Here is a 17682-nt window from a genome sequence, read left to right on the forward strand (position 1 = left end):
TGTTCTCCCCGGACCCGTGTGGGTTTTCTCCGGGTCCGCCGGTTTCATCCCACATTCCAAAAACATGCATGGCGGGCAGATTGACCACTCGAAATTGTCCCTAGGTGTGAGTGTGAGAGTGACTGTTGTATGTCTTTGTGTGCCCTGCGATTGGCTGGCAACCAATTCAGGGTGTCCCCCGCCTCGCGCCCCATAAGCTCCAGCACCCCCCCGCGACCCTAATGAGGAATAAGTGGAACGGAAAATGGATGGATGGATGGATGGACTATAAATGACTTCTACTGAGCGTATTTTACAAAGATTCCACCGCATATAGCTATATTTTACATTTTAAGACTCGCACTGAATAATCAGGAAGTCTTGTTTTCAAGTTGGTAACAATGCCCCTGACCGAGAAAGCGACACACAATGCATTTTCGGTACTTTGTTTGGTCTGAACACTTCGTGTTGATGGCGAAATTAGAAGGAAAACACATAACGCAATGGTGAATCGTTGTGTGTTGCACCAAGACTACTATTTGATACTACAGTGGTACCTCGGTTCGCGAACGCCTCACTGTTCGAACAAATCGGTGTTCGAACAAAATATTCGAGATATTCTTGCTTCGGCGTTCGAACATCAATCGGTGTTCGAACGCCAATACGACGTGTGAGTGCGTACGCGAGGGTGGGGAGCTGAGCGGCGCACGGGTGTATCGCTCTGTTCGTGACCAACTGTTGTCGCCAGCGGACATGCTGCGTTTTGCTCTAGCGTTTAATATGTACGTGTACGAAGAGTTTTAGCCCCTAATCATGCCTCCAAAGAAAGTAAGTGCTGCTTAAAGTGACAAAAGAAAAGTAGTGCGTACAACTATTGCATTTAAGAAAGAAATAATCGCAAAATATGAAGGAGGTGTGTGAGTGTCTGATCTGGCGAGGGAATACAGCATGGCGAAATCTACGATCAGTACAATATTAAAAAATAAGGAGGCTGCGAAATCTAGTGATGTGACTGTGGGCGTGAGAGCAAGTGTCATTGGATAGATATTTGAAGAGAAAAGAACATCCTGTAGCTGAGTCATCCGTAGCTGTCACGTTCCCAGCGAGAGTGACGGCAGCTGACTCGTCGGAAAGTAGTGCAATGTTTGGGATACCAGAGCAGGCGGCAGAGACGTACTACCCAAGCAGGATGTTTATTCACAAATAAAAGAAAACACGGCGAGTAAGAAGGCAGGGGGTGATCCGACCCGCTTACTACGCCAAAAAGCAAATGGCACACGAGGGTGCAAAATTACGCAATCCCGGAAGATGACATAAATTTACGGGACGCGGGGAAAATATCTCGGACCGGATACACTCGCGCATCGAAGGAAGAGTCCAGGTACGGTGGCGAGGTGAGTCAATCATCCGGCATTGGCGAGGTGATCGCGAACCGTATAAATGCCCCGTGTCCGTGATTAGAGAATTGACAGCGGGTGGAGAACGGCCGGGAGAGGCAGCCCCCCCCCCTCCCTGCTGTCAACTCGCAAGTGACAGGAGCAAAGAGGTGGTTTCGGTGTTCGAAAAAAATCGCTTTTCGAACAGGGTCCTGGAAGGAATTATGGTCGAGAACCGAGTGTAGCATATGTCACACTGCTACAGAATGTTGCGACAGGTCGAAAAGCAGCGGTGACGTCACGACCGCAGGTAGACTAAGATGGTGGCACAATAAACACGTTGACAAAGCAACTCTCCTCTCTCATTCCTCCGGACACAACATTGGCGACGAAGATGGACTTCTACACAGCTCCCCTCCCCTCGTTCCTCGCGCTCCCCGGTGAGCCACCAGTCCCGTGGTCCCGCTGGTATGACTCGTTTACGACGTATCTGACGGCGACCGGACTAAACGAGGCAAGCGAAGCACGCCGAACGGCTGTGCTAATACACAGTTTAGGTAGTGAGGGGCAACGCATTTTTCGCTCTCTTGGACCCGCGAAGACATACGGGGATTGTGTCACTTTATTGGCCCGACATTTCGCCCCACCTCAGGGCGTGATTGTCCGGCGGATTGCCTTCCGTCAACGAACAGGCGAGTCGGTACACCACTACGTTGCCGACTTGCGGTGTTTAGCGGGCCTCTGTAAATTCGGCCACTTGGAGGAGGAAATGATTAGGGATCAACTCGCCGAGCACACGATTGATCCCAAACTACGGGAGAAACTGTTATTGTCCCCTGACGACCTCCCACTATCGAAGGCTGTGGAAATGGCGTTTCAATTGGAGAACGCAGCACAATTAACGGCTCGGTTCGTGAACCCACCCACACCTTCACACTCTCCCGCGTTGGCACAGATTGTTGCTCCAACCCCTCCACTCCCAGACGCCACCTTCACCTACGACTCCACCGCTACATACGACGGTGCCGAGATAAATGTCGTCAGACATCAACGGGCCAACACACGCAGACCTTCTGCCAACTGTGGGTCTGCCTGGCACCCCACAAGCGCGCCAACTTGCAAAGCCATTGGACAGAGATGCCAGCACTGCGGAAGGAGGAACCACTTCGCCAGGATGTGCCGCTCTGCTCCCACGTCAACATACCCGCCACGCCGCTCACCAGACCAGCCGAGGCGAACCACCATCCACTGCGTGGGCTCACGCGCCAAGCCATTCAAGTGGTGCACAGTGGAACTGGATGGAGTGAGCTTACCACTCCTGCTCGACACGGCAGCCTCCAGGTCACTGTTGAACGTGTCCACAGTTCGATGGCTATTTCCTCATCTCCAGATCGAGGCCAACGCTGAGGACTTGTTTGGCTATGGCCAAACTAAGATTGGTATGGTGGGCACTGCCACCTTCACAGTGCGCTATGGCTCGAGGACTCTCCCCCCCTTCACCTTCCAAATATCCCGTCATGGCGTCAACCTCTTGGGCTTGGACTTGTTTTGTGCACTCGGCTTTTCCATCTCTGACAATGCGGGTGCCACAATTCACCCCCAGGCCAACGGGGGTGGAGAAAGCTTCAACCAAGCAGACGGCCTGCCCTACTCTTCCTCAGCCAGCAGAGGGCCCAAGGAGAAGCGCCGGACGAAGCAACGCACACTTACTGTGTCGGACTGGGTCCGCATTCGCCGGCCGTGCTGCTCTCACAAATTGGACTCATTCTGGACAGCACCAGTCCAGATTACCGCCCAACTCGGACCGACCACCTTCTGTCTGGCTGACGGGTCTCGTTGGCATGCCAGCCGCCTAAGGAGAGTGGCGGCACCGACCCCCTCGAACGACTTCTCAGGCAAAGACTACTAACGTCCTGTCACACATCAGAGAACACCGATGGGACGCCTCGAAGAGCGTGGTGAACCAGCCGTGCCTGTGGGGCCAGAGCCTCGGCCAGCTCGCGTTCGCCTTTGCCCTTTGGTAATTTGGACAATTATCACCGATTTTGAATGTTCAGACCCTAGCCAGTGCTAACCTATCGCGTGGCAGAATAACCCACACGGCTAAGCAGGGAAACCGGCAGTCTACCCGGTTTCCCTTGTTACAGAGTGTTTTTGGTTCCTTCAGGGAGGGGGGTAAATGTAGCATATGTCACACTGCTACAGAATGTTGCGACAGGTCGAAAAGCAGCGGTGACGTCACGACCGCAGGTAGACTAAGATGGTGGCACAATAAACACGTTGACAAAGCAACTCTCCTCTCTCATTCCTCCGGACACAACACCGAGGTACCACTATAATTGACACAAATTCCCAGAAGACAAATCAGCCCATTTACAATGGAGCTTGGGCGCCATCTTGTGCATTTTCTGGGACGCTACATTGGAGTCCTGACGGCTCGAATTGATACAGAAGGACTTCTTTAATCGATAGCAAACATTTATGCTTTCCTCTTCAGAACTATTTGAATCATATTCATAACTGGATGAGTAACAAGAAAGCATAATCTCCGAATCTGAAGCCATTGTTTTGATTCTAGAGCAAGGCAAGACGTCGTGGCGTGAAGTCACGAACAAGGGGGCGGGACCTTCTGAAACTTGGCATCTCCGAGATCATTTTGAAGTAGTTTTTGGTGGTGTTTTGCATTTGACTAAAAATAATTAATAAAATAATAAAAGTTTTGGATATTTTAGATGCTATAAAACATTTTTCTGATGTTAGTTAGGAAACAAAAAAATGGTGTCGGTTGTCCTTTAAGGGACACTAATTTGAGACCCTTTTAATGTCTTACACTCATTATGCCCTGGCTTGTTGCTCTTCCAAAAATGGTTCACAGTTTTTCAGTTGGTCGACAATGAAGAAATCCTCAGAGACAAGACCTTCTATGTACATGTGATAGAGTAGTGGAAAAATTGGATGAAAAATTAGGACACATTTGCATTTGAACACATTCCATCCCAGTTTATGTTCGTTTACGAGTCTGGAATATAATCTTTTTAAAGGCCCTCCTGAAGTCTCGGTTAAAAATAGTATAAATAATCGGGTTCAGGGAACTGTTGCAGTAGCCGATCCAGAAAAAGAGGTTAAAAAGTGCATCAGGAATGCTGCATTTCTCTTTGCAGAGTGCTTGGAGACTGTAAGTAAAAAAAAACGGGAACCAGCATAGGACAAATACTCCCATCACCACTGCCAGAACAAACGTAAATCGCTTCTCCCTCATTTGTGCCACTTTGTTTCTGGACAAAGACATCTGCCTGCTTCGGAGCGCGACGGGAGAAGGCATGAGGAGGTGATGGGAGCAATGATCTGACGATACCCACGATATGGAAGCACAAGACGGGGGCGGAGGTTTCAACTTGTTTGCTGATTCCTCAGTGTCCTTTCCCTCCTCTGTTTTCCTCTTCCCGCCAGCTTTCTTGGAGAAGCAGAGTGAAGCAGGAAACAAGGAAGATGTCTTGAGGTCAATTTTATCCTCCAAGTTAATACTGTCTAACTCTTCTCTCTTGTGGCTGCTGCTGTTGTTCTCGACGTTAGAAGAGCTGTATCTGTTCTCTGGCAGTTGGTTGGTTGTCTTTTTCTGGGTTTTCCTGCACTTGGCTCCATTTTCTTGGTTAGTCCTTTGGGCACCCCCAAAGCAGGTCTCAGACTGGGACGATTGACGCTCGATCACATTCTTCGCCACGAATACCGTGGAGGCTCGCTGTTTGGCAACGCGGTATATCTTACAGTAGACCAGTATCATGATAACTCCTGGCGCAAAGAAGGACACAAGACAGGAGGAGAGGATGTACCAAGTCTGGTTGTTGAGTAGACACTTCTGCTTCTGGGGTTCGTTGTTGTCATCCGGGAAGTCCCAATCCACCCTTGTGTGTGCCATGAGAAGAGGTGGTGAAGAGATGACGATAGATATTAGCCACAAAACACTGATCATCAGTTTAATCCGTTTGGGCGTCCGCTTGCGGTTGTAGCTGACCGCTTTCGTGACCGACCAGTAGCGGTCGAGGCTGATGGCGCAAAGATGGACAATGGATGAAGTGCAAAACAAAACGTCCAGAGCCAGATAGACGGAGCACCAGGTTGAACCAAAATACCAGTAGCCCATCACCTGAAAAGAGAAGAAATTGATTAGGGCAATTAAGACCGTTGAAAATCACAAGGACACTAAGTGCAAAAACAATATTTGATGTCAACACTACACTTCCACTCTCCCAAACTGAGATTTTATCGCTTCTTGATTTTTTTTAAAGTCAGCATCGCACCCGTTGTTATGCGTTGTGTGTAACGGATATCGTTCTTCAGCATTTTTGGCCACGACATTCATCAAGAAAGAGACTGTGCTTAGCGGTTGTGCCTTTTCGGCAGCACGAATATGCCAGCACCAATGTTCCCTCTAATTTTTCATGTGTCTGAGCAGACACACAAGCTCCCTGAGCACACTGAGGACCACTGTGAGCAACATCAGATGTGTACTAGTGATGTGTCATTCGCGAACAAGCCGGTTCTTAGAGCCGGATCGCGGAAGTGAACGAGGAGAGCCGGTTCCTTACAAGGAGCCAGAAATGGGAGCCAACTTTTTTTGCCCTCTATTCCCCGCCCCCAGTCTTCGGTTAAAGCCGCACGTGATTGGTCGATATCCATGGTAGAGGAGGGAGGGGTGAATTAAAGACACACGCAGCAGTGAGGAGAATGAGGTTTTATATTTTTTTATATTAATTTGTTTTATAAAATAATTTTACATGATTTTTGGGAGTTAATTAATGTAAGCAAAACAAACAAACAAAACAAACAAACAAACAAACAAACAAACAAACTGAGGAGCCATTTGAGAGCCAAAAGAACAGAATCTTTGTAGTGAGCCGAGCCAAAAGAACCGGCTCTATAAAAAGAGCTGGAATTCCCATCACTAATGTGTACGCTGTGGCCACACACCAGTTTCAGGGCAGTATCACGGCGCGGATGGGCAGGGCACATTCGCGCCGTTCTGCTCCGCTTGGCTGCGTAGCGTACGTGAATTGTACGGCATTATTGGCTAGACACCTGTCACTCATTGAGTTACATTGCAAAATGTGCGCTGCATAGATGTTCTTGTGCGCTGAATATGTGCAAGCAGTGCGCGATTGCGCACGCGCGCAGCTTAGAGGGAACATTGGCCAACACTGTTTTTGATTGGGAGGAATGTCAGTGCCATTTGAGAGATAGGGAGAGAGATGGAGAGATGGAGAGACGGACAGACAGACAGACAGAGATAGATAGATAGATAGATAGATAGATAGATAGATAGAGAGAGAGAGAGAGAGAGAGAGAGAGAGAGAGAGAGAGAGAGAGAGAGAGAGAGAGAGAGAGAGAGAGAGAGAGAAAGACAGACATAGAGAGGGACGGAACGAGAGAGAGACAGAGAGAGATACAGATAGGGGGAGAGTTAGAGAGAGAGTGAGAGAGAGAGAGAGAGAGAGAGAAAGACAGACATAGAGAGGGACGGAACGAGAGAGAGACAGAGAGAGATACAGATAGGGGGAGAGTTAGAGAGAGAGAGAGAGAGAGAGAGAGAGAGCGAGAGAGAGAGAGGGAGGGAGACACGGAGAGAGAGACAGGGAGAGACAGAGATGGAGAGAGAGACAGAGAGAGACAGAGCGAAATAGGGAGACAGCGAGAGAGAGATAGGGAGAAACAGAGAGAGATCTCGAGAGAGAGACATAGGAAGAGACAGAGAGAGAGAAGAGAGAAAGACAGCGAGAGAGAGAGAGAGAACGAGGGAGACAGTGAGAGCGAGAGAGAGAGAGAGAGAGAGATAGGGAGAAACAGAGAGAGAGAGAGAGACATAGGAAGAGACAGAGAGAGAGAAGAGAGAAAGACAGAGAGAGAGAGAGATGGAGAGACGGACAGACAGACAGACAGACAGACAGACAGAGATAGATAGATAGATAGATAGATAGATAGAGAGAGAGATAGAGAGAGACATAGGAAGAGACAGAGAGAGAGAAGAGAGAAAGACAGAGAGAGAGAGAGAGAGAGAGAGAGAGAGAGAGAGAGAGAGAGAGAGAGAGAACGAGGGAGACAGTGAGAGAGAGAGAGAGAGATAGGGAGAGACAGAAAGAGAGATAGAGATAGAGACAGAGAGAGAGACATAGGGAGAGACAGAGAGAGACAGAGTGAAATAGGGAGACAGCGAGAGAGACATAGGAAGAGACAGAGAGAGAGAAGAGGGGCAGAGTTAGAGAGAGAGAGAGAGAGCGAGAGAGAGAGGGAGGGAGACACGGAGAGAGAGAGACAGGGAGAGACAGAGAGAGAGAGAGAGATAGGGAGAAACAGAGAGAGAGCTCGAGAGAGAGACATAGGAAGAGACAGAGAGAGAGAAGAGAGAAAGATAGAGAGAGAGAGAGAGAGAGAGAGAGAGAACGAGGGAGACAGTGAGAGAGAGAGAGAGAGAGAGAGAGAGAGAGAGAGAGAGAGAGAGAGAGAGAGAGAGAGAGAGAGAGAGAGAGAGAGAGAGAGAGAGAGAGAGAGAGAGAGAACGAGGGAGACAGTGAGAGAGAGAGAGAGAGAGAGAGAGAGAGAGAGAGAGAGAGAGAGAGAGGGAGAGACAGAAAGAGAGATAGAGATAGAGAGACAGAGAGAGAGACATAGGGAGAGACAGAGTGAAATAGGGAGACAGCGAGAGAGAGATAGGGAGAAACAGAGAGAGAGCTCGAGAGAGAGACATAGGAAGAGACAGAGAGAGAGAAGAGAGAAAGACAGAGAGAGCGAGAGAGAGAGAGAGAGAGAGAGAGAGAGAGAGAGAGAGAGAGAGAGAGAGAGAGAGAGAGAGAGAGAGAGAGAGAGAGAGAGAGAGAGAGAGAGAATTCTGAGACAAAGATCAGCTGAATAATCACAAGACAGTGTTGAAGCAAGGTGGAACAAAATTGCTGTTTAAAATAGCTCAAGGCGTTCCTTAACTTTCACTCGGGGGGGAGGGGGGGAGGATTCTAAAATGTGTCAGAAAAGACCAGAAACTGAATGCACCAGAGGGCTGCTCCATCATAATAGTCCTTATGTCTGTAAAATTTTAGTTCGCTGACAAAGCCTCTTGGATAAGAAGCAAAACGTCTGACACCTTCAAAGAAGTACAGATGACGACTGAAGAAACCTGCTCATCCATAACAGTCCTTGTATCAAAAAAGTGGAGACCTTCACTTGTCTAAACACTGCATTCTGATTCATATTGCGTTTGTGGAATATGAATGAAGTGAAAAAAGCCACGCGTTTTTAGCCATTTTGCCGCTTTCTGTTTGGCTGAAAATGACCTCAGAGTTGCCAAAGAGCTCAGCTCACAACCAATCACGACTCACCTGAAGCCGAGAACAGAGTTTTGATTATTTAAAAGCTGTCAAATAATTCGCCAAATAGGTTGAATGGACGATAAGTCCAACTTAAAGTACACACAATTAATTCATTCCCTGCCAGACGTGCAAAAATGAATGTGTCATTTTCAGTGCCAGGGTTTTTGTCATTGTCACTTGAATTCCAGGGTTTTTGTCATGGTCACTCGAATGCCAGGACCCACAGAATATTGAGTTTTAGGACTACATAAACATTTATTGCAGCGTAAGAAACCTTAGACTTTCTTCGTTCATCAGAAAAAAACACTTCATTCCTAAATTATATGGGCCTGGAGTTATATGAGCTTGAAATGAGGGTGGCCGTCCAAAATACAATGCAATACATACATATTGGTTTATATAGCACTTTAACAACAGCTGAAGCTGGAACAAAGCGCTAACATGAAAAAAGGGAAATAATGCCCCCCTTGTGGAAGGGAAAACATTGCCAGAGGCCATGACCAGCACTTTATCAGCTCCCAAACAAAAAAAAAGACAAAAACCGAACAAATTCAGGAATGGCGCTCTATGTTATATTTTCAATTGCCGAATAAATTTGTGAATGGCAGTGAATGAGTTAAAGAATGATTCAATAATGAACAACTATGAAAAGGCAGACAAACAAAATATTGATTAAACAAATGAAGCACTCTCTTGTTGAAGCATTCCTTCATGTTGCACATATATTACAAGTCCTGGCAAAATTATAGAATAGTCAGTCATGGAGGCTGTTCTTGGAGTTATTTTATTTTGTCGGGGGAAAAAAAGCGAATGACAGACATGACAAAAAACTAAAGTCATTTCAAATAGCCACTCACACAAAAAGGAATGAAAGAGGAAAAAATGTCGCCGCCAAATGCAGTTGTTAAGGGGTGCCCGAATCTGCATGTTGTACAAGTGTCCCTCCTTCAACACACTCCATCAACTTGTCAGCAAGCACTGTAGGAGCCTGAAAAACGATCCTGCGTGAGTTCCAGACAATTTGCATTCCATGACATTGACCTAATGTGTCTTTCTTCAAGGAATGGTTTTTTTTTCAGTTTTATTCTGTGGCAAGATGCAGTATCATCTTGAAAAATGATTTTATTATCCCAAAATAACCTTTCAGTTGATGGGGTTAGAAAAGTTTCCAAAAGGTCAATGTGTGCATTTATTGAAGATGTAATAACGGCCATCTCCCCGATGGCTTTGCCTGACATGCAGCCCCATATCATAAATGACTGTAGAAATTACATGTTTTTTTCAGTTGTTCTGATGTCTTCCCTGATGTCTACAACTGACACTTTCCAGATTGTTGCGCTAGGACTGCTGCCGGAAAGTCTAGTCTAGTGCAAAAGGTTATGGGCCCAGTACCACAGGCCAAAGGTGGTTCAAGCTTTTATTCGATGGCAACGAGAAACATTACAAGCTCCGGGAGACAAGGTTCCTGGCGCACATGGAGTTGCACGGCCTCAGAGACGTTATTTTGGGCGTCCCGGACATAGAGGAGGACGGTAAAGAAGCTCTCGCCGAAGATAAGGCTAAGAATGGAGTGGCATATGCAGAGTTGGTGCAATGTGTGGACAATAAGAGCCTATCGCTGGTAATGAGGGACACAAAACGTGACGGGAGAAGAGCAATGGAAATTCTCCGTGAGCATTATGCTGGAAAGGACAAACCACGGGTGGTGAGTTTGTATTGTGACCTTTCTTCACTTCGAAAAGGCAGCCGTGAGACAGTCACGGACTATGTTATCCGAGCAGAGACTGTATTCACATCATTAAGGAGGGCAGAAGAGCATATTAGCGATGGACTGCAGATAGCCATGGTGCTAAAAGGGCTTCCTGACTCCTACAAACCGTTCGTTGTGCCCAAACTAATGACACAATGACTTTTGTGGAGTTCAAAACTAAGTTTTGAGAGTCCTGAAAAATATAGAAAAGGTGACCAGAGTGCCGACGGAGACAACGTGGTGAAAACCAGCGGGACTACAAGATCGCATGGGAGAGGGAGAAGAAAGAAAATGGACCTGGCTGATGTCGAGTGTTACCCTTGCGGTAAAAGAGGGCATATGGCCAGGACATGTCCTTGTGCTTCCCAGGCGAGAAAAGAGGAAAGAAAGTGGAACCCACAATACCGAGGCCGACACGGTCGAGGATGAGGCCGTGACTACATGAAGAGTGTCACGGTTCGCAAGGTGGTGATGGCGGGTGCGGATCCCAAAAAGCAGGCAGGAGGGAGCAGGAGGTTGTTTGACAAATTGTATTAAAATAAAGGTCAGCAGTAACAAAATGTAAAACATCAAAATGATCTGAATGGAAAAAATACAAAGTAGCAAAAGAAAACCAAGTGTAAAAGTCCGCCAAGGTTAAACAAACACGTACACAAAGCATGCAGCGAACAAGCAGCAAACAAACAATGAATCGGCACCGGATGATCGTGCCAGGTGTCTTTTTAAGTGTCATTGATTATAACGACCAGCACCTGCGAGGCTGCCGGCAGGGCCGACGTCGCCACCCGCTGGTCGCCAATCTGATCGGGACGACCAGCACCTGTGCAGGTGCAGGCGGGGCCGACAGCGCCCCCCGTTGGTCGCCAACCAGATCATGACAGTACCCCCCCTTCAAGGGGCTGCTTCCAGAAGTCCCAACAGTCTCCCAAAAGGTCCACTCGCCAGGGAACGGTCGGTGGAGAGGGCAACCGCTGCCTCTCCAGCATACGACGGGCGGCGGCCTGATGGGAACGGGACTCGGCCTGGGGTGGACGAAGACGCGGCACGGATCGCCGTGGGCGTGAGCGCGATCCCTCTCGCACGTTCACGCGACGGCGCATGGCTCTGCGTGGACGTCGACTGCCAGGCGCAGAATGGCACCCCGTACGGCCGTATGGGACCAGGTCTCGGCCGGACGCCGACGTGGGCGTGAACTGCCCGGCTCCGGGGTAACGAGACGGGTCCAGAGCCGCTCCGGGATCCAGCGGTGAGTGGGGTCTCGGACTGACGTTGACGCAGACGTTGCACGGCTCGTCGTGGATGAGACTCAATTCGTCATGCACGACGACAGCGTGGCTGGACGTGGGCGTGCAATGCCAGTCACCCAGTTTCACCCTGGACGGCCACCTGGAAGGAGGTCTCGGCCGGACGTTTACGTGGACGTTGCGGCTCGTCGAGTGACGCGATTCAAACGCGACGAGGCTTTCGCTAACGTGGACGTAGCATTGCCAGGCACAGGGTGGAAATGAGACGGGTCCGATGTACCTGCGGGATCCGATGGTTGGCCGATTCATTCTGTCACGGTTCGCAAGGTGGTGATGGCGGGTGCGGATCCCAAAAAGCAGGCAGGAGGGAGCAGGAGGTTGTTTGACAAATTGTATTAAAATAAAGGTCAGCAGTAACAAAATGTAAAACATCAAAATGATCTGAATGGAAAAAATACAAAGTAGCAAAAGAAAACCAAGTGTAAAAGTCCGCCAAGGTTAAACAAACACGTACACAAAGCATGCAGCGAACAAGCAGCAAACAAACAATGAATCGGCACCGGATGATCGTGCCAGGTGTCTTTTTAAGTGTCATTGATTATAACGACCAGCACCTGCGAGGCTGCCGGCAGGGCCGACGTCGCCACCCGCTGGTCGCCAATCTGATCGGGACGACCAGCACCTGTGCAGGTGCAGGCGGGGCCGACAGCGCCCCCCGTTGGTCGCCAACCAGATCATGACAAAGAGAGCTGTGGACGAGATTGAGTCAGAGCACACGTCTTTCTTCTTCAATTTAAATAACCATCAGACACAAAGTGGAAACAAGAAGGGCTTCATGGTTGACTGTGGCGCCACAGCACGTATGGTCAACGACGCCACAAAGTTCAAAAGAGTCGATGAGAACTCCAAACCCGAGGATCAGATCATTGAGTTCCCAGACCAATGATTGACACGGCTGTGCATCATTATTCTCTCGTGAGTATTAGCCATCGTTAAGGCAAACTACTATCTTGGTGACTGTTTAAAAAGCTAGGACTGCTGCCGGAATGTCTAGCGCAACACAGATGATTGTAGCATCCTGTTGCCGCTTGTTTTAATCTTCTGACTTCATTATGTCAGACAGCTTCTATTTAAGTGATTTCTTGAATGAACATTTCTGGAGATAATGAGCGGGATAACTGCCAAAAGTGAGAATTTGAGATGAAGGAAAATACGTTTTGTGCACTGCTATTGATTGTTATGCAGAATTGTAGAGTGCAAATTCCCTCTCCATGTGGTGATGTGTGCAGCGCTTATGCAACACACATGGATCCACACAAATTAAAGCATTGGGAATCACCGGGAGAATCGGCTGAACCAATGGCCGCTTTGCGTAGCGCAGTTCTGTTTTCACGGCTGATTAAAATCTGCTCCGACTGCAGCTGGCAGAATATCTCAAGAGTCTCCAGAAGTCTCCAATGACACCAGAAAAACTAACTAGATTAGTTGCTACTCACATGAGGAGAAGAGAGGCACTAAAAGTCAAAGTACTTCATAGTTGCAAGTTGACAGCTGGACCGCACTTGATTTTATGACTCACAGATTTATCACACGGAGTGTGTTAAATCAAAGGAACAAAGGAGTGACGAGAGCAGTAAGGGCCTCTCAGTGTGGAGTTTGTATGTTTTCCCTTGGCCCGCGTGGTTTGTCTCCGGGTGCTGTGACTTCCTCCCACATTCCAAAGACGTGCATGGCAACCCAATTCCAGGTGTCTCCCCCGCCTACTGCCCGAAGACAGCTGCGATAGGCTCCAGCAACCCCTGCGGCCCTAGTGAGGATACTTGAAAGCAAATCAAGAATGATTCTTGCAAAAGTCTGAACCAAAATTTCAAATTGTCATAGGTAATCCATAAAACCACAATTTTTGACTTCTCATTGTAAAACCATCAATTTGTTGTTCACTGTATGTAATATGTGGAGTTGATTAAACATTAAAATCGTTTCCCAAAATTTGGAACACCTTCCAAGGGAAACAATAACTAAAATGTGGCCCGTGACTTTGACACCCCTGATATATAGTAGTTATCCGCACAAAAATATAGTTAAAACAATATTTGTGACTTATTGATAGAGAATAGACAGAATAGAAGTTATCATATTTAAAAGTTTCATGCTGTTGTATGCTTAGTTGGCCGAACACAAGGCCTACAATGGAAGCACAGAAAATCTGGGGTCAATCTGAGATGAAAAGACACAGACTGTTAAACTGTCATCCTCATGTAGGAGATCTGTCCTTGGGCGGAATTTAGGTCTCGGTAACTCCTTTACAAGAAGAGCTCATGAGCCAGGTTATAAATCTATCAGTTCATGGAAAGACAACCCATTAAAATATCTACGCTTTGTTGATTTATAGATGTTGGTGCTTGGGACGTCCAGGGGTGGGGAATTCAAGTCAAGAAGACTGTTTTATGAATGCATCGCTTAAATGTGCATATACTCTCAATAAAAAGCTTGGCAGAGGGCTGCAGCAGCTGGGCATTGGTCATGATAGGCTACGTCCCCTGCAGGCAGTAAAAGACAATCTTCCTGTTTTCGAGCCTTTGTTCCCAGTGTCCGAACAAACATCTGACACTGATACAAGCAGTAAGACACCAATTATGATTTTCTATTACAAACATAACACTCATAAAATATCAGCCCCTTGGGTCACAAATATTGACAAATCTTTTGGCATTTTAAAGATCTTGGTGGGCATTCATATTTCTCCTTTTGCATTGTCTCTTGACAAGCCACAATGGCCTGACGTTGGCCCGGCGGTAAAAGTAACTTTAGAGTGCAATAATGGCTATGCCCGTCATGACTTTTTACAGATGTACAAAGATACATTGCAGATGGGGTTTCTGACCTCTGTATTTCTTCAGCAACACCCTTCAAGCAAATCATAAAGCTGTGGCACTCTTCCAAGGCATTCAACCATATGCTGCTCACAAATTCTCGCGTGTCCTGGGTCTAGCTTCCACCACTCTTTGCCATAACATTATTGTGAGTCATCCTCTTGATTTCACAGGGGTGTCAAACTCATTTTGGTCTCGCCAATGTTGTAGTTATGGTTTCCCCTGCATGGCTGTTATGAAATTTGGCAAACCACATAAATATCAAATCCACTCCACATATTTCATAATACAACAAATTGATGAATGACTAGTTTTAATATCAGAAGTCAAGAAAAAAAATACAGTGATTGTGCATTTCATATGGCAATATGAAATTTTACTTGAGACTTTAGGAAGCATAATGGACATTAACATGCTTGATTTGCTTTGTGGGCCACATAAAATGTTGAGGCGGTCGGATCTGTCTCAACGGGCTTTTACACCTATGCTCTACAGTTTCCACAACTGGGCTCTAACAAATGGCCACCCCTACACATTTCCTCCATACCCTGGGCATTGTGGCATCCTCTACAATTCCATTAAAATGTGTTGTGTCAAAAACTCCACAGACATCTCTCCTGGCTGCTCATACCTCCACAAACATCTCGTCAGGACCAACAGCATTTCCATTTTTCACCCTTTTAACTTCTTCCTTTCAAAATAGATAGCTACTTATTTCCGTGGTCGGTTACAATACCATGATAACATTTAGCCCGACCCAACAACATTTAAATATAAAGACCAAAGTGGCCACAATGTTTTGGGTGAACAGAACGGCGCTGTTGTGGTTGCAGTGAACATTGCAGTGTCGACATCACTTTTACAAACACACACAAACGCGCAAATTGGATTAAAATGGGATAATGCAACTTTTTTTGTTATAATAATAATAATAATAATAATAATAATAATAATAATAATACAGTAAAGTCTCGTTATATCGATATCGGTTATATCGACAGTACTGCTTATAACGATACTATTTCTATGAACGCAAGGAGAAAATTTACATGCCGCAGGATCGGATATATCGATAGTCCGATATTTTTTCCGACTCCCGAGAATATCGATGACACTTTACTGTAATAATAATAATAATAATAATAATAATACACAAAACTGAAACAAGCCTGACAGGGTGAAACAAACAATGACTTGACACTAAATGGCCGTACCGGGAGTCCTTTTAACTGTAACTGATTAAAACGACCAACACCTGTGCAGCTGCAGGCAACTGCAGGCAGTGCCCTACAGTGCCACCCGTTGGTCACAAACCAAAACTTTACAAAAACAACTCACTTTTTGGAGTGCTTTTTGTAGTGATCATGATTATTTGGTCAAAAGTTAAAATACCTTTGACCCTACAATAAACTTCCTGTGTCAGAACAATCGGTTTCGAAACTACATGAACAATGATAATAATACAGAATTTAAACCAATTGAAATTTTGTAGCTTGACGTTGCAGAGCGCCTGTTTGTTTTAATATGTTGGATACCTGAAGACCAAGGACTGATTTTAGTTTGATTGTCATGATAATAAGCTTTGATTTGTATTTTTTTTTGCATCCAGTACATATCTGACAGTGAATGATGAGCATTCTCAATTACTAAACAAGGTTATTGAGTCAGTGTTGTTATGTATCCTTTTTTTAAATTCTCACCTCATTGGCCAAGGAGAAGGGGATGACCAACGTCGCCACCAGTATGTCCGCTGATGCCAGAGACACGAGAAAAAGATTTTGAGGAGCCCGCAAGGCACGGCTGGTAAAAACGGCCACTACAACCAGCACATTTCCCACAACTGTGACGAGGATGATGACTGCGACAATGAGCATGATGAGCACTGACACTGCCTGTGAATGTGGAGGCAGAGAAGAAGATCTTGACGATGAAGAGGACACCTGGCTAATATTCTCCAAAGGAGAGGCAGTGGGGAGCGTGGCCATGACAGGTGAGAGTACATTTAAGTCAATTCTTCTTAAATCACAGTCTCTTATTTTGTCTACCTTACTGCCTCGAAATGAAATGGAGGAGAAGAAAGCAAAATAATCTTCCCAAATAGAGTACAAAAGAGGTCCATCGTGGTAGTGGGACAGTTAGTAACTTAACAATTTATATCTCAGTAATATAGATTACAATTACATGTTTTAAATTCTCACATTTTTTAGGTATTGAAAGATTTGCTTGAAGATTTTGAAGATATTTCAAAATCTAGATGCTGATTTACAAAGCTTGTACTTGTTACCAACATAACACACACACAAACACACACACAAACACACACACACGTACACAAACAACAAACAGATTTTTTTTTTGAGTTGGAGTACAGCAGCGGTCCAAATTCATGGAGTGAAGAAAGCATTCCAAAAAAAATAATCACTGGAACGGAGTTCAAGATAAAATGCAAATAAGTAGAAAAAAATGAAGCAGGAAGAAGAAGTGGTAACGTATAAATAAATAACGCGAATGGTTGAAGCACTGAGTGAAAGTACTGCCGTTCTCGGATGCTCCTCTGCTAGAATAAAGCAGGAGGAAGAGAGGTCGGAATGAAAGAAGGAAAAGGAGGCGTGCGGTGAGGGGAGTGAGGGATGTTTGAGGAGAGTATTCCAACACCCAGAAAATGAGCAACGAATGACAGGATAGAAGTCGAGGGTGGAATGACAAATGAAAGTACTCTTACAGCAGAATACGGCACAGCGAGGAAAAGAGGAAAGAAGCAAAGAGGAAGGATCCATGGATCAGAAAACCAAAAATGAAAATTAAATAGCAGAGGTGACACGAAGAGAGGAGTGAGGAAAAGCTGATGGGAAACAGAGAAATTCAGTAAGGAGCATAGGCGGAAAATAAGATAACAGAAAAGTTGCTTAGGGGAAGGGACAGGAGAGAGATTATGTTGCGGAAAGATTTTTTCCCATCATCCATCTATCCAATGGTGTTCTAACTCTGATCCATGTCCAGCATGCGATATCCATCTGGTGGGACATGACTAGAACACCTCACCACACAGGTGTCCGGTATGCACCAAAATCAGATGTTTGAGCAACCCAATCTGGCTTCTCTTAA

The 17682-nt window shown here is 46.3% G+C and overlaps 2 protein-coding genes across 2 annotated transcripts in view; one reads left to right on the top strand and one right to left on the bottom strand.

Annotated features, from left to right (window-relative positions):
• LOC148900263 (voltage-gated potassium channel regulatory subunit KCNG4-like) overlaps positions 1–15575 on the top strand; it is a 262500-nt gene extending 246925 nt beyond the window's left edge. The window contains exon 4 of the transcript XR_016114433.1: positions 15542–15575. The gene's annotated coding sequence lies outside the window, so the exon portion shown is untranslated. The remainder of the gene's footprint in view (positions 1–15541) is intronic.
• LOC148900277 (alpha-2Db adrenergic receptor-like) lies at positions 4262–16720 on the bottom strand. The gene is made up of 2 exons (XM_088991890.1): positions 16278–16720; positions 4262–5499 (listed from the first exon to the last, which is right to left on the bottom strand). The coding sequence occupies exons 1-2, from the start codon at positions 16560–16562 to the stop codon at positions 4357–4359; spliced, it is 1428 nt and encodes a 475-aa protein (XP_088848016.1). The 5' UTR covers positions 16563–16720; the 3' UTR covers positions 4262–4356.
• Between the last annotated feature and the right edge of the window lie 962 nt (positions 16721–17682).

This window comes from Hippocampus bargibanti, linkage group LG03 (genome assembly GCF_051943395.1).
Source record: "Hippocampus bargibanti isolate YZ-2025 linkage group LG03, ASM5194339v1, whole genome shotgun sequence".
NCBI classification, from domain to species: Eukaryota; Metazoa; Chordata; class Actinopteri; order Syngnathiformes; family Syngnathidae; genus Hippocampus; species Hippocampus bargibanti.

What these genes read in the sequence shown, in the direction of transcription:
- LOC148900277 (XM_088991890.1), bottom strand. Translation starts at nt 16,562, where the DNA reads ATGGCCACGCTCCCCACTGCCTCTCCTTTGGAGAATATTAGCCAGGTG. An exon ending in CCTTCTCCTTGGCCAATGAG is followed by an intron (nt 5,500 to 16,277) that starts GTGAGAATTTAA and finishes TTCTCTTTTCAG; the next exon opens with GTGATGGGCTACTGGTATTT.